Source organism: Oryzias latipes, chromosome 13 (assembly GCF_002234675.1).
Source record: "Oryzias latipes chromosome 13, ASM223467v1".
Taxonomy (NCBI): Eukaryota; Metazoa; Chordata; class Actinopteri; order Beloniformes; family Adrianichthyidae; genus Oryzias; species Oryzias latipes.
This window is the reverse complement of record NC_019871.2, coordinates 16,914,079-16,929,598: the sequence shown is the minus strand read 5'-3', so window position 1 is coordinate 16,929,598 and position 15,520 is coordinate 16,914,079. Positions and strand designations below refer to the sequence as shown.

General features: G+C 42.9%; 1 protein-coding gene across 1 annotated transcript; it reads right to left on the bottom strand.

The window, feature by feature from the left end:
* Positions 1-42: 42 nt before the first annotated feature.
* On the bottom strand, positions 43-15,176 carry prpf8 (pre-mRNA processing factor 8). Its single transcript, XM_023961976.1, has 43 exons — positions 15,020-15,176; positions 14,379-14,546; positions 14,110-14,278; positions 13,740-13,904; positions 13,406-13,624; positions 13,112-13,324; positions 12,855-12,980; positions 12,654-12,759; positions 12,139-12,329; positions 11,914-12,033; positions 11,641-11,830; positions 11,365-11,484; positions 10,965-11,099; positions 10,703-10,832; positions 10,395-10,591; positions 9,410-9,616; positions 8,408-8,571; positions 8,198-8,324; positions 7,835-8,027; positions 7,531-7,718; positions 7,200-7,438; positions 6,977-7,123; positions 6,508-6,718; positions 6,275-6,391; positions 5,934-6,181; positions 5,653-5,832; positions 5,389-5,524; positions 4,953-5,122; positions 4,694-4,823; positions 4,457-4,603; positions 4,211-4,371; positions 3,853-4,044; positions 3,284-3,521; positions 3,046-3,174; positions 2,844-2,957; positions 2,579-2,752; positions 2,304-2,497; positions 1,934-2,173; positions 1,663-1,804; positions 1,436-1,576; positions 1,212-1,351; positions 823-1,025; positions 43-633 (listed from the first exon to the last, which is right to left on the bottom strand). Exons 2-43 carry the CDS (start codon positions 14,533-14,535, stop codon positions 479-481), a joined length of 7,065 nt encoding a protein of 2,354 aa, XP_023817744.1. The 5' UTR covers positions 14,536-14,546; positions 15,020-15,176; the 3' UTR covers positions 43-478.
* Positions 15,177-15,520: the final 344 nt, after the last annotated feature.

Sequence of the window (15,520 nt, the reverse complement as noted above, 5' to 3'; positions counted from 1 at the left end):
AACACAATTGCACTTACAACAATAAAACACAATATCACAATGTTTAAAGAGTTTATAAAAATGAATCTTTATTTTAAACCAGGCTCACAATGTCACAGACGTGTAGTATAATAGAACACCAGAACATGGAAATGCCACTTTCACTTTTAGTTCCAAAAAGCAGAAGGGGAAGAGTGTTTCTCTGAATTGATGTCAAACACATTACAGAGTTCTAAAAATAAATGCATTCAAGATGAAATTCTAGAAACTAGGACAAAAAAAAAAAAAGATAACCAAACTTTTTTTTTTTTATAAGGACAAAGCAGTCATGGAAAAAAAACTCGAATGAAAGGAATCCTAAAAAAGGTCCTAACAGCTTTACATAAAACCTACCCGAACATCAGTGAAATATATTGACAGAAAACCGGCAGACTGAACTGATTTACATGATTCGGTCAGAAACCATAAAAAAAACGAATCTGGGACGGGGCGGCGACGCTCAACCGTACATGTCCTCCCGGTCAGCATTGTAGATCTCCCCCTCCTGCAGCGAGGCAAAGTTTAAAAAGTGTGACGGTCGATGGACTTCGTGGTAGAACTCTTTGGGGTTAGCCAGCTGCAGGTCGTACTTCATGTTCGGATCGTGGCGCACACCTGTAATACAATATGAGGCCTTTAAGTTTCATCAACAGGCGGAGTTTAGCCATAATAACCAAAAGAATAAATGTATGTAGAAATCTGATGTAAAATCAATGGAAGAAAGCTGAGGCAATGTCATGGTCAAATTAATTCATAAACGTTAAACATTTAATTCAAACATGAATAAATATTGAAGCTACAGACCCATGAAGTTGTAGTTCCAGGACACTTGGCCAGGCACCATGAAGAAGCCCAGGAATCGGTCAGAGAGCAGCATCTGCACTCGTTCATAGTGAGACGGCAGATAACCTTTGGGGTTGTTGCCTTTGTCTGTGTTCTGGCGACCCCACTCATATCCACTGGGTGTTAACTTGTATGCTGTAAGCGTGCAGGACCCCGGTGTGAAGCTGAAAACAAGTAAGGCACAGAAAACCATCACTTTTCTGATTAAAATGAGATGGGAGGCATTTTCATTTGAAGGAAATCACCTTCCCCCCCGCAATACATATAGCATTATTTTCCAGATTTATGGAAAAATGACAGATTTTCCTCCAGTGTAAACAGGAAAAAAAAAGAACAGAAAGGTAACTCACCTGCAAGTAATGATGATGGTCTTTTCTCCATCCCAAGACGGGTTGTCGGCCATGATCTTGGCATGGGTCGTCACATCTTGAGGGGACAACTGAGGCGACTCGTTAGGCTGTGTGTGGATCCACCCGAGGGGCTCCATTTCCTGTTCATTCAAGAGCATGTTACCAACCCAGCTGATTCAAACATCAAAAAGAACCCCCCCAATAATCCAGTGAACAAGTCATACCTTTAGGTATTCATGACCGGGCAGCTGGTTGGGAAGGTGGACAGTCTGATGGGTTCCCCACTGAGGTACCATGACGATGCATCGGATCTCCTTCACTTGGGGGTTGTCTGGTGGGCTGGTGCCATACAAGTAGCCAGCAATCTTAAACCAACACAGGACATGGTCAGCATTAGTAAGAGTAAGTGCTTTGATATAACACAAGCCAAGTTGTGTCAGCAAATAAAGACCTGCGCTCGGAGATCTGAGATGCAGATGAACTTCTTGAGAACATTTTTGGGCAGAATGTAGGTGTAACCAGTCTCCTTGATGTCGTCAGACGACACATAGATGTGGTTGGTTCGGAGATGGAGGTTTGCAGCAGATATAGCCCTGATGGAAAACAAAAAAGTATAGAGATCAAATGACAACATTGTTTGTATTTCTAATATATTTTATAATGAGGTAAGCCTTTAAATGGGAATAAAACTGGATCAAATCAGCAGGTTTAATGGTGCATACCGGACTCTCCACTCAGTTTTGGAGGAGAAGGTCTGGGTCTCATAGTTTGAGGTGGTGGAGGTGATTATTTCATCTCCATGCTTGTTGACAGTGCGAGTCTGCGTGGCTGTGAGCTGTGACTGCTCTTTGGTCTGCTTCTCGATCTCAGCGATTTGCTGGCGCTGTTGTGATGGAGCAGAGATCTCCATACCCAAGATGATGTCACGGATCTCAGACTGGGTCAGAGAAGCCACGTTCACACTGAACAGAGTCAAAAGCAGATCTTACTACAGAACATAAATCCATCTTTAATCTGCTCATGAGTTTAAAAAAAAAATCATTTCTGAAAATACTCAAACCAGTGGCTGAGCAGCAGTCACTTAACACTCACTTGTTCTTTTTGCCATAATCAGCCAAGATGAGATCTTTGAGTTGCACTTCCACCTTGATCCACTCTTCATCAGTGAGTGTGGGCCAGATGTGATGGGGCTCAGTGATGGTCGTTTTGTCGGGCTTCAGAATGACTTTAGCGCGGTCGTTGTTGACATGGAGTGCTCTGAGGATCAGGATAAGTCGGGAGAAGGCCTACAGACAGAGCAGGAACAGACAGGTGTCAGCACGCTTTGATGGTGGATCAGATTTAAGCCTTTATAGATAGAACCTCACCGTGTAAGAGGAGATTGTCTTCAGCCAATCGTCGTAGAGGTTGAACAGCACCATCTGAGGCTCTGTAGCCTTCAAGATCAGGTCTCCAAACTTCTCCACCTTCAGACAGGCCTGGAATGGCAGCTGCAGCTCAGAACCTTTGATCACGATGTTGGGGAAGTCGAGCAAGTGGACCTGCGTGGAAAGAAAATTGTTTTTTTTTTTGCGTTGTCAACTTTGCGTTGATCCTTGAAGACTTTAATGGCCTTAAATGTAACCATCCCACCTCCAGAGGATCCAACATGCCCTTTCTGGTGACAATGATCTGCTTGGGCTGCTCCTCCACAGGGAGGGAGCGGATCAGAGCAGCAACTTCTTCAGCTGTTTTCCATTTAGCCAACTGAGAAAGGAAACAATCGAAATTATAAAGAGATGCAAAGAAGTCCATTTGACATTTCCAAATAATTGAATAGCAAACATGTCATCACCTGTCCCAGACGCTTCTGTCCAGCCCACACAGATGTGTGAATGATCTTTAGGAAGAGCTGACCAGTCCTAGGGTTGAAGATGAAAATGGCTCCATTGATGGGCTTTGTGGTCAAATTCCCCTCAAAGGTCTGTCAGGATCAATGGACAACAGGTGGAACCAAATTGAATACAAAGTGTTCCTTCTTCACAAGAAGATCTACACAAAGTGAACAATCTGTGTCCCTCCATGACTCCCACCTTGTGGATGGTGACTCTGTACACATTGGTGTCATCCACAAACCAGATGATCTGGTTGGAGAAGAGTTCACCGTAGTTCTGCGAGGACAGGTAGGGCTCGGTGGGCTCAGATGAGTACAGCTGCAGGCCTTTGCGGATGCGCTCTCTGAGCACATACAGAGCAGGGTTGGCCTTCATGATCTTGGCCATGGCCTGCTGGATCAGCGGCTTGCTTCCAGGGAACCAGTTGCCATAAGCACTAAAAAGAAATCAATTCAGAGGTGAAAACCTACTAAGGGAAATGAAAGAAGAAACAAATTCCTGAAAGAAGTTTCTAAATTCCAAATTGAGAAATATGGATTTCAGATAAGGAAACAGATTATTAGAACAACCCTTAAGTAAATAAACATATAAAAGGTTTCAGTGAAGAAAAAGCAAACATTTACTGATTACTACAGTTAAAAAAAAAAAACTGAAGTATCTTTAGTGGGATTACAACAGGATGCTACATAAAAATATTTCAAAAATGTAATTTAACTAGACAGTTGTCGCTCAATACTTGTAACTGGTCAGGACCACACAATACGCACCTGTGGAGGTTGTAAGCCAGGTCAATGGCAATGAGAACGCCGGTGGGGGAGGGGTAGATGCTCATGTTATCTGTGGTGTAGTCCAAAAACTTGGCCCTGGCGTAGCGCTCAATGTCATGAGAATCATAGTCCCCCCATCGCAACTGAATGTCAATCCAGTATTTCTGTGTGGTGGTGCTGTCCATCACGTCTCTGTGGGGGGAAAAGACGTTTACAGCAGTCCAGAAACAAAAGCACAGTCCTCTCATTTATTATGGCAAACATGTTTAATTTGAGTTTTTAACAGTCAAAATCCCCGACTGCTTGTTTTTCTGGTAAACAGATCTGGACTAAGAAGAGGTAACTAAAAGAACCATACTTTGAATCAGCAAGCAGAGACGGCCGAGAGACATTCCACTTGTATGATGCAAAGAGGAGGATGTCCGCACAGGACGAGTTCATTTTGTAAGACTTCCTGGGGTGGATGGTCTCCTTCTGCACAGTCTCGATCTCCAACGCGTCCAGCTCTTGATCAAACACCTTAAATATACAAATTTGAGAAGATTTAACGATGGAAGGATGACAAACATTTGAACTTTTAGATCTCGAAAAGGCATAAACATACTTGACAGAGATCCATGACAATACTCTCGTGAATCTTCTGCCACAAGTGAGCCCTGAAGATCTGAATGAGGGAGATCTTCAGCGTGGGGATCTTTCCGTGCATGAAGATTCCTGTCAAGTCCAGCTGCACTTGGAAACCCACGTACACCTGGATCAGTAAAGAGAACACATGCTCTCAGTTGGTGCACACTCTTCAGTGCCTAAATGGTGACAGAAAGTTGCTGCCGGCCACACTAACGTTGGCTCTGTTGATGGTGGGGGACCACCAAAGGGTGAAGCGACGGTTGGGGATTTGGTTGAGACCAGATCTTTGAGCGTTGGTCAGCTTCTTCCATTTCATGGATTCCTCAAACCCACTGGCTTTTTCCCTAAAGGCAAGGAAAACGAGTTTTAAAAAACAGTTTGCGAGTTAAAAAAAAAAGAGAGCTTGAGTAATTCAAGTTTTTCATTTGAATATTTCCATAAAGGCCAGCATGTTCGCAGAGAAGAGCTCTCACCAGAAAAGACCCTCCCATGTGGGGAAGTAAGTGCCTTTGAAGAGTGTGTGCTCCAGAATGCCCTCCACACCACCCAGAGCCTGGATCATGTCTGTGCGGTAGTTGTTCAGGTTCCAAAGTTTACCATCATGCCTCTGGTGAGTCCACCAGAATGGATTCTGCTTCAGAACCTGCATTCAAAAAAGATCATCTTCAACCACCTGTGTAAATTTAAATGGTCAAATACAGCATCAAAGAAACTAATCTGCAAGTCAAAAACATCTATATGAATGTAATTTTAATAGTTCTATAATTTCATGCTTGAAATTAAATAAGGTTAACTTGTTTGTGACTCTCAGTAGCATTGACAAACTATTGACTTTCTATCCATTCTTTCAAAGAAGCAGATATTCACTTCCAGATTAATTTATTCTCATAAGGAGCATCTCCGTCATACCTGATACTGCTTGAAATCTGTCCTGACTCTCCAACCTTTGTCATAAGCCAGAGTGTGTCTGTCTTTCTGGAAAAGTGTGTTGATGCGGGGAATTCCTCTGTCCCAGGAGTCCTCCAAATCCTCCAGAGTCAGACGTCTAGAACAACAAACAACACGTTTTACACGACTTGTTTAACACTCGCATTCAACTGAACCCCTTCATAAAACAGTTCCGCGAACAGGAACGTTGTGAACCCTTAAACGCTGATCTCATTTTGTCCGCACCTGTTCTGACCAATGGCTTCCTGTCTCTTGAGGGCGTACTCGGCCCAAACTCTCTGAGAGTCGATGAACTCACTCTCCCACGGCTGGATGTATCGATACAAGTTAGGAATGAGCTGGTCTTCTTCGTGGCTCATTCCAGACCTGAAGTGGGTGATTCCCACGTCGGTCTGCTTAGACCACCTGTAGCAGCAACAGAGAACTGAATGACTGGTTTGTTTAGACACCACATGTGTTTTTAGCTTCAAGAAGAGACGTTGGGACAGAAATGTGGCAGAACGTACCGCAGGTCTGACTGTGGGATGAGGACATGACCCATGGACAGCATGCCCAGCCCACCCAACTCTTTGGGGGTGTAAAAGACCACGGGAGGGAAGCGGCTCGGCATTTTGGAGTTGAGGCCAATCTTGATACGTGTCTGGATTTTGTTCTCACATTTCACCAGCAGGTCCAGCAGCTCCTGAGTATTGACCACAGCCTCGCGGAAGTACGTCATGAGGCCGATGAGAGCGGTGTTCCACTTGTTCACAATCTAAGAGGAAAAACAAGACAATGGATTTTTATTTGATCATGGTCTATGATAATGGCCAGGACACCAGAGTGATTTACAGGGATTTCTACTAGCCTTGGTGAAAGTGGTGGAGCCAGAAGCCATCAGGATCTGACGCACTCTGTTGTGGAAACGCTGCATTGACTCATCATCCACTCGGAGGAAACACTGCGCAGTCCTCTCTTTTGTTACCTGGCACAAAGAAAAACAACCATTTTCCATTTCAAAATAAACTGAACAATGTTTGCTTTACACACGAGACTGCAGCTGTCTCCAAAAGCCAGCAGCTGACCGTTATTGTTCCTCACCTCATTCTGCAGGTTCCAGACGCCATCCTTGTGAGTGAATTCCTCATAGCTGGTGCGACACTTGGGAAGAATGCGACACTCGAACCCACACATGTTGAAGAGCAGGTTGGGGTTGTCTTTGCTGTAAACGGACACGAAGCTGTTCTCCCACTGCACCGTGGTCACAGACCTGGGCAGGCGGTTCTTGATGTCCCAGAACACTGCACGTCCACTGGGGAGGGAAATAAGATTTGTGATAAACGCCATCGCAGTCTCCTCCAATGTTACGTTTAAAGTTATGCTGAAGAGTGTTTTTCCGCCATCAGTGCATGATGATGTGAACAGTAGTAAACTAGAAGAGGTGCTGTGCAGAAAGGGTTCTTCTCCCAACAACTATGAGCTCCAAGGAAATGTTAGAGCTGCTTATAACTGTGCTTTCAATTAAAATTCTGATGAATCTATTCACTATATATTGTGAAGATGAACTTACAGGTTTACATCGTGCTTCATAAGTCTCATGCGGGCGTCACGGGGCCAGCACTTCTTGTTGTTGTACCCCACTATGTTTTCATTGTTGGGGTCCGGATGCTCCGTCAGATATCGCTGAATCAGGTCTCTGGCTTCATCAGCAGAGAACCTGAAGGCCGTAAAAAGAAAGCAGAGTTTTAGAATCTGCCAATGAGTTAGGAAAGGCATTTTGTTTTTAGTCTCACCTGAAGAAGATGTGTATGCGGTCGATGTAACGGCAGTACAGTCGGATTGGGTGAGCAGACTCCGTTGCGGTGTCTTGGAAACTGAGGAAGTCGTTGGGCATCTGAGGGGAGCCCGCCATCTCACTGGCACGGTGCAGGCCGAGGACCAGCAGGTCCATCACCAGGCCGTAGTACTGCACAATGAACGAAGCAAACTGCAGGCCTCTGATGATGCCGTAAGAGTTGGTGTGGTTCATGTCCTAGAAGAAATGAATGTATTGACATCATGGACCAGTTTAAAGACAATGATTATGCGCTCAAGCTCAATGTTCCCAAACAGAGGAGAGCTTACTTTGTAGTTTATGACAACGTTGTTCTTGGCCGTCATGTAATCAGCGATGTTGTGGTCAACAATAAGGCGCAGTAACCTGTTCAGCAAAGTCAAATCGATTTTTTCGTACATCTTCTCGTAGCGGGACTCCAGCATCACGTTGCACTCTCCCTCCGCAGTCTCCCACACATCCTGCAAGTTGTTGATGCCTGACAGGAGCAGCCAAATAAACTACATTAGCTCCTTTGTAATATTTTTCTTTAAGAGCATTTAAATTACACGGCAGTAAAACATCTATTTGAAATCAACATAGGCTGGGACTCACCTTGGCACCACTTGTAAACCAAAAGTGGAGGTGGTTCAGTATCAGCAGGTTTGATCCAGGGTGGGAACAGCCGTCTCTTGTCTGCTTCGTACCATAGGTACTGATCCAGGTATGCATCTGTGATTTTCTCCAGGGGTTCCACATCATACACTGGCACCAGGTGGCTGTACAAATCCATGAACTCAATGCCAACCTGAAACGACAAGAAAAACATCAAATGTGATGCAATAAACAGGTTTGGAAAAAGGGTTTAACCGAACACTGGTTGAAAAAAAAGACATGCTCGGTTTTTTCAAAGGTCAACTTTTTCCCTTGAAGCTTTTAAATGTTGCAGCCAATATAGAGTCAGTCAGTCGTGCTGACCTCTTTGAACGCTCTCTGGGTGAGCAGGTGACGTTTGATCCTGGACAGAGCTTCATGAGGGTTGTCATAGGCTTGTTCGATCAGGCCGAGTTCCTCCCTCTGACTCTGATTCAGACGAGATTTCACACTATGAGGAAGGAAGATAAAAATCACAATCTTGAACAGGAGCAGTCGTGTTAAATTGAGTCCGTTATGTTCTAACATTTGTACCTGTAGGCCTCTTTGAGCCTTTCCAGAGCCAGGATCAACAGCTTGGTGTCATGTTTGTACGACAGTGGGGGAAACGGAATGGGCGAGAATCGCCGGCTCTCCAGCCAGTGCACAGTGGTGGTGTAAATGGCAACAGCTTCTTCTGCTGTGATGTAAGGGCCATCCTGCAACCAGAACACAAAGTTAGGAAAAAAGTTTAAAGCAGGTCAAATGTTTTAGATTGAGACTCATGGGTTAAGAATTATAACACTTTTAATTGTACTTTTTCAAATGATGAATTAAATTGTCTGAACAGTTAGTGGCCAACTGCATCTGTAACCAGCAATAAAAATAACTGTTCACATTGATGTTCCTCTTGTTCTTACGCACAGACAAGCAGACCAATGCCAGAGCGCCTTTGTAAGAGGACTTTTTCTTATTTAGAAAAAATATATATTTCGGAATGTGTTTTTCATCTTGTCAGCAATTTAAAAGAAAAATCTAAATCATACTCCTGACAGGAGGGTTAAATAAGAGTTTTATCTCCAGTGTGAAAGAGGTCACGTTATGTTGTGTACTGTATATACTATAACAGCATCTGGACATTTAAATTTTTACAACCATGTCAATTTTATGTTTTTTTTATTTATTATTTTGTCAATATCAATCTTATGGGGGTTTAAAGCTGCTACATGTCCTTACCAACATGTCTATTATGTGTATTTTTACAGAAAGATACATATATTTAATTCCAGTTCACATCCATTTGATTTTTTTACTCATATTGTATTGAATCTTATTTTTATACTCCATTTAATTGTTTGTTTTTTTACATATCACAGTTTAGTCAGTAATATTTTACTTTCTACATTTAGTCCACTCTGCATCTCTTTTAAAACCTTTTTTAAACAGCTGTGGAATTTTAAAAGGTCCGACAGTGGCACAAAGCCTTTTTCAAAAGGTTGTTCTGTGAATTTATATGTATCGTATGTGACAAATAAAATGTGAGTGGTTTTTTGTTACCTTCAGGTAGTTGTGCTGTCGTTCCTGTTCGGCTTTCAGGTACAGACGTGTCAGCCGGCCCAGGTTCTTTTTGCACACCGTCTTGTCCACAGTGGCTCCTCTGCGAATTCGCTCACGGTTGTAGTGAGCCGTGTTGGTCCACCAGTCAGCTTTGGCCTTTACGTACCGGAGAATCATATTCTCGATGGGCGTAGGAAGACCGGGCACCTGGCATTTTCGTGGGGAGGGAAAAAAAAGTAAATAAGAGGTGACCTTAAACAAAATAAAAGTTAGCTACAAGGATCTAGCCTCAAACAGTAGCCGCGGTTACAGGCGCCAAATATCTTGATGGGATCAATGGTCGTATTAAAGTTCAACCGTGTACATGGGCCCAAAAAAAATGTTCTGATTAGAACAAACGTTCACATGGGTCTCACTTTCGGTCGGAATAAATCATTTGGGCATGCGCAGTAGTGTTGACAATACCGGAAGAGGAAATGAGTCCCACAGTAAACAAACAGAGCGAATACATACATCTATTTAGCAGCTCTGTAATATACGAGACGATCTTCTAAACCTGCTGTTATTAGTGTTATGGTTACTATGAAGCGCCTGTTCGCTCATTTCATTTTTAATCTGTGTGGTGAGTGCATTTTTGTGGAAGAACAGAGCTGGAAGAAGAATTAGGTGAAGAATAACATGCGCTACCAACAACATTTAGCTTTGTATGAACACAAAATCCACGTGGGAAATGCTGCAATCTGCATCTTGGCTGCACGTAAATATGTGGGAATAACATCAGTCTTTATTTTGTCAGGACACGACTGGAAACACAAATCCAAGTGATTGTTTGAACGGTTTCTAAGGACTGAGCGGCATTTCTGCTATGAAAAGCTCACTGCCCCAAAGCCGCTGTGTGAGCTGGCGGCCCAAGCTTCAATTATATTTGTGTGTTTCCAAACAATAAAACAAAGCCTCTTAGATGTGTTGACTGTGCATCACTGACCTTCCAGGGAATGTTTGCTTTCCAGCATCTCCAGGACTCGCTGAGGTGCTGCAGGATGGTTCTGGCCTTGTTCTGTTTGATGCCCTCGGGCATCATGTCAAGGATGTCATGCATCACCGCAGCACGCAACTCCAGGTCAAAGTGGGACTCCACACGCTGCTTGGTAACAGTCTTGGCAACGCCCTTTGAGTGACGTCCTACCATGATAAACACAAATCAGATAAATCTGATATTGAATTTATGAATCATAATAAATGCACAACAGAACCTGAAATTCAAAAAGACAATGTGGAAGTATGTCGTCGTACCTTCAAACTGCCTGGCCAACAGATTTCCCAGCCATCTCTCCAACAGTGGAGTAATGCCTCTCATGAAGAAGAGCCAAACCCTCCAGCCAGGAGCCCAAAATCCACAACCGGGACCCTTGCCCACGGGGCCCTGATTGAATAACAAGCACTACCTTTAGGTGCTATTGCAATGTGAGGGTCTTATAGAGTTTGTGTAAATCAAGTAAACGGACTTTAAAAAGAGACAAAAATAAGGCTACAAGAACAGCATGCTTATACTCACAGTGTTGAACCGATAGTAGATGAGATGCTTCAGGTCTTTGCACATCCTAATTTGTCTCATCAGCTTGTACTTGTAGCGGTACATGCCGGTCAGCTGTCCAACATGGGCAAAGATGTACTGCAGTCCATCAGACAACTGCAACAAAAAGCAAGGAATGAAGTTAATTATTGGAATTGGAACTTGTCTGTAGTTAATAAACATAACCAAACCAAACAAAAGTTGTGTTTATGAAAACAACACAATGAATAATAAAAAAGTCAATTATCAAAACTTTTCTTAATAAAGCTAAAGTGCTGTCTTTAATATTTCCAACACATAAAACAAAATATTTTTTCTTTGTCTACAAAATAAAATAAAAATACCTTTAAAAAGAAAAAGGCCCAAAATTTGAAACACTAACCTGGAAAGCATCAACATTTCCCAATCTGTACTGCACATGGCTGTCCACCACCAGTTTACTGAGGCGCAGCACCTCTCTGCACAGGTGGAAGGCATTCCCAAACCGGGACTTCTTTCGCTCCTGGAGGACAACAACAAAGCCACAAATCAAAATTGGTGTAATCAGAAACAGAGAAAATTGCTTTGTGGATTAAAATAAAAAATATATGTATATATATAATAAAATTTCATGTTGAAATTATTTAAACATTCAGTAGCTTTGCTCAGGTTGGTTTACCTTTGTGGTCAGTGTCTTGACTGGCTTCAGGTTGAAGTTGTAATCCAGATGCAAGTAGTTGAGGTTCTTGCGGTGGATAAGGAGATTGAGCATGTTGTAGCCCTGTCTGCACACCTGCAGGCCCACCTCCACCCAGTCCAGCTTTGTAGACTGGAAAAACTTGGTGGCTTTGAAGGAACGGAACAAATATCTGAAAGGAAACAGCAGAAAAGACATATAAAAACCTACACACGTCTTAAAACCATCAGTCAAATAATAAAAAGCTGTATTCACCTCTTCTTCTGTGCCTTTGGTGGTCTGTGTTTGAGAGCGTTAAGGACGTAGTACTTCAGCAGCTTCTGATATGATACACGCACCTTCACGGGCTGTCCTGCTGGACAATGCTCTCTGTACCTGTGTAATATTTTAATAATTACAACATTTTTATTCAAGTAAAATCTAGCTTTGTATACAACCCAAATCCAGAATTGTATTAAAACTGTACAGCCATCAGCTTACCAGTTCTTGATGAGAGGGATGTCAATGGCACGCCGAGTGCGGCCAGAACGAAGGTTGAAAGGTCTGGGAGCCCAAAGCAGAGCAATGCCATTGGCTGTGTTGTCTGTGTAAAGGGGGGTCTCTTTGAGGAACGGCTCCACAAACTCAGGAAGTTCAAATTCTTCATCATCATCAGGCAGAGGCTCCTGACTCTAAAGAGGGAAAGGAATTTTATGAAAAGTTAATCAAATAAAATCACCAGGAGACATAAATAACCTAAATGATGTGTTTTTAGGGCTGCCGGTATGCAATGAGAAAGTGAACATTGTCTAAACGGTGAGGTTTTTCCCTGCAGCTGCAGTCAGACATGAATTAAAATGATCACCATTCATTTTGCTTTTCCTCCTGTTCTTACGCACAGGCAAGCAGGCCAATGCAAGTGCGCCTTTGTAAGAGGATTAGGTCAATAAATAAAGTCTTCTCATCAGAGAATCATAAAAAACTCTCAAAACAATGAGATCATCTGAGATTCACACCTTGACAGAATGTCTGTGGGAAATGGGGTTGATCAGCGGATCAAAGTAGAACGCTGGAAGATCTGGATCCTCCGTTTTGATAAACACCACATTTGGGGTATGGTACCTAGACAATAATAAAGACGTGAGTAAACATAATGATCAAAATGACAAATTTGGAGAAACACAGCAATTTTGTAAACACCAAAGCTTATTCGTTACCAGGTGAGATGCACGTGGTGTGGCAAGTTGTTGTACAGGTAAGGGAATGCAATTTTGTACTCTGTCCTTATTGGCTGTCTGATGATGATTTTGTTGATGTCATTGAACTCATTCCAGTCCTCATCCCTGTATGAAAACAAAAGTTTAACTACGACTCTTAATTGCCAAAGCAAGAAAGAAGAGATCCACATGACACAAAAAAGAAACCCAACAGAAAATGTCTTAACTGTTTTGTTACATAACATGCAGGGACATACTGGAGGTTGATGTCTCTGACAAGCGGCTCGAACTTTGGTCCCCCTGGAATGGCCATATTTAGAGCCTTGGATGTGAAGAAAGCTTTGAGGTCAAACAGGTAAAAATAGTTGAAATCCACCAGGTCTGTCAGAAGCTGATTGGCCAGACGATACAGCGTTGACATCATGGGCAATGTGAACTGCCATCGACGGTAGGTGGTTCCATTCACATATCTAAAAATGTACATTTGTTAACAGTAGGATCGCAATGTAGAATGGTTGAGCTGAAGCTTGGACTCATATATGGACACTCACTTGGAGTTGTCTTTGAGGGGCTGGTGTTCATATAACCACTCAACAACTGAGGCATCTTCCTCAGAATCAAGCTCCATCTGGATGGCTTCCAGGGGTTCCACGTCAAGAATGTTGTCAGCATAATCGAGCGGAGGCTCCTCATCGTCGAACGGTGGGAAGCGCATTCTTTTGAAGTGCCGCCGATCGCGCTTCTCACGACGCATCATGATCCACATGGTGCTGGGGGGAAAAAAAATAAAGTTGGAGAAAACTGTTCAACAGATAAATAGCAAGACTGCAATTACAATGAAATTTACACACATTCCACAAAACTAGGATGATACTACTCACTTACCCCCACTGAGCAATGTAGACTGGCTCTATGACCCACGGAATTTCATTCACAAATGAAATGGCTCCAGTGATGTGGTACAGCACCGGCACATCTCGGATCTGTTCCCAGGGCATCGGCATGTTTTCAAGCAGCTTCAACACAGCGTGGGGCATATACTTGAGAGCACTGTTAAACAACAGAAAAGAGAATGGAAGGCATGTAAAGGGTCTGCAATAACAGTAGTTTTGACCAGGAAACTAATACTAATGTATCCAAAAAGACAAGCAGAGGAACAGTGGAGGGTTCCATAAAGTTAAAAAAAAATGTTTAAGAGAAAAATAACATGACTTCAAATGACTTTGCATCTGCAGAAAGTAATGCTTCATCTTACCCAAGGTAGACCCTTTTGTCATGCCGGAACTTTCTATTGGTCATGTCGCCGTGATCCCTGATGATCTTGCGAACATGTTCAGGAGGCATGTCCTCCTTCTGGGCATCCACAAAGCCAAACTTCCTCTTCTCGGCATAGCGTTTGGCTTGTAGCTGTTGCCATTTCCGTGCTAAAGATGGAAAAATGTTTTAGTAGAATAATGTTTGAAATACATGTATTAGATGTTAAAAACAAAACTTAAAGAAAGGCAAACTCAACGGACAACGCACCCTTTTCTTGTAGTTTCTCTTCAGACATAAAGTCCGGAACTGGCACAGGAGGGGGGACACCTGGGGGTACGCCCGGCGGCACAATTGGAGGCACACCAGGGGGAACAACTGGGGGCATCCCAGGAGGGACCCCTCTGAATGGAAAGTTGACTGCCATACTGTAGCAAACTGTGAAATATAAAGTTTTTTTTAAAAACTGTAAGATGCAAAACTACATACATCAAATTTGAAAAAAAAAAAAAAGAGTTAGGTTACAGACTTTAAAGGGACTAAACTTTCAACTATTTACTAACACATAACTGCTTGGAAGCAGGATTATTGTTTGCAGGCTCTCGTTTGTGTAACATGCTAGGCTAAATCAACATGGCTTCCCGGCTAACGGGCACACTTCCCACAAAGTGCACAAAATAAACATCAAGGCACCATTATCCACTTGTGATAGTCAATTAAATGTTGACATGGTCAATTTTAAAAGCGCTGTTATATTTCAAATGAAGTGTGCGACACTAATATAAAAAATCCGGGTAAACTGTTTTAGGCCAAACGTTACAGCGCCGTAAACTAGCATGCTGCTAGCGTTAGCATCTCCTCGCGTTAAGTAACAAAGAGTAAGTTAAAGACAACAGCAAACATGTTCCTACCTTCACCACAGCAGTATTGTTGCAACGTTCAAATAGCCTCGGCGCTCTCGCTCTCGGCTACCATAACATATCGGCTCTTCTGATTGAGTTTCTCTTTTTCCCCGCTCACTCACGCTGCCGTTCGACTCGACGACAACGGAGGATGAACGCAGGTCTGTGGCATTCAGAAGCAGAGTTTACGACAGAAATAAACGTATCACGCGGCTAAAATGGCATCGCTGTCGCATTTGCTCCACGCTAAATCTACGCAAACGTAGGGATGCCGAATACCCGGATGTCTTTGTTTCCGGAGCTTTACCGCCCCCGCAGGATTGGGGACACAATTAATAGTTTGTACGCCAAATGAAAGAAAGAGCGAGTTATTATGGAGTTGCTAATTTCCAATTGATTTGAACGTCAGCACAAAAGCACCTTACAAAAAAGATCATTTTTAATGCTATTTTCCCACAAATCTTTCCTGTTTATGACTGATTTGCTTACCGTTGAATGAATTTTGTTTAA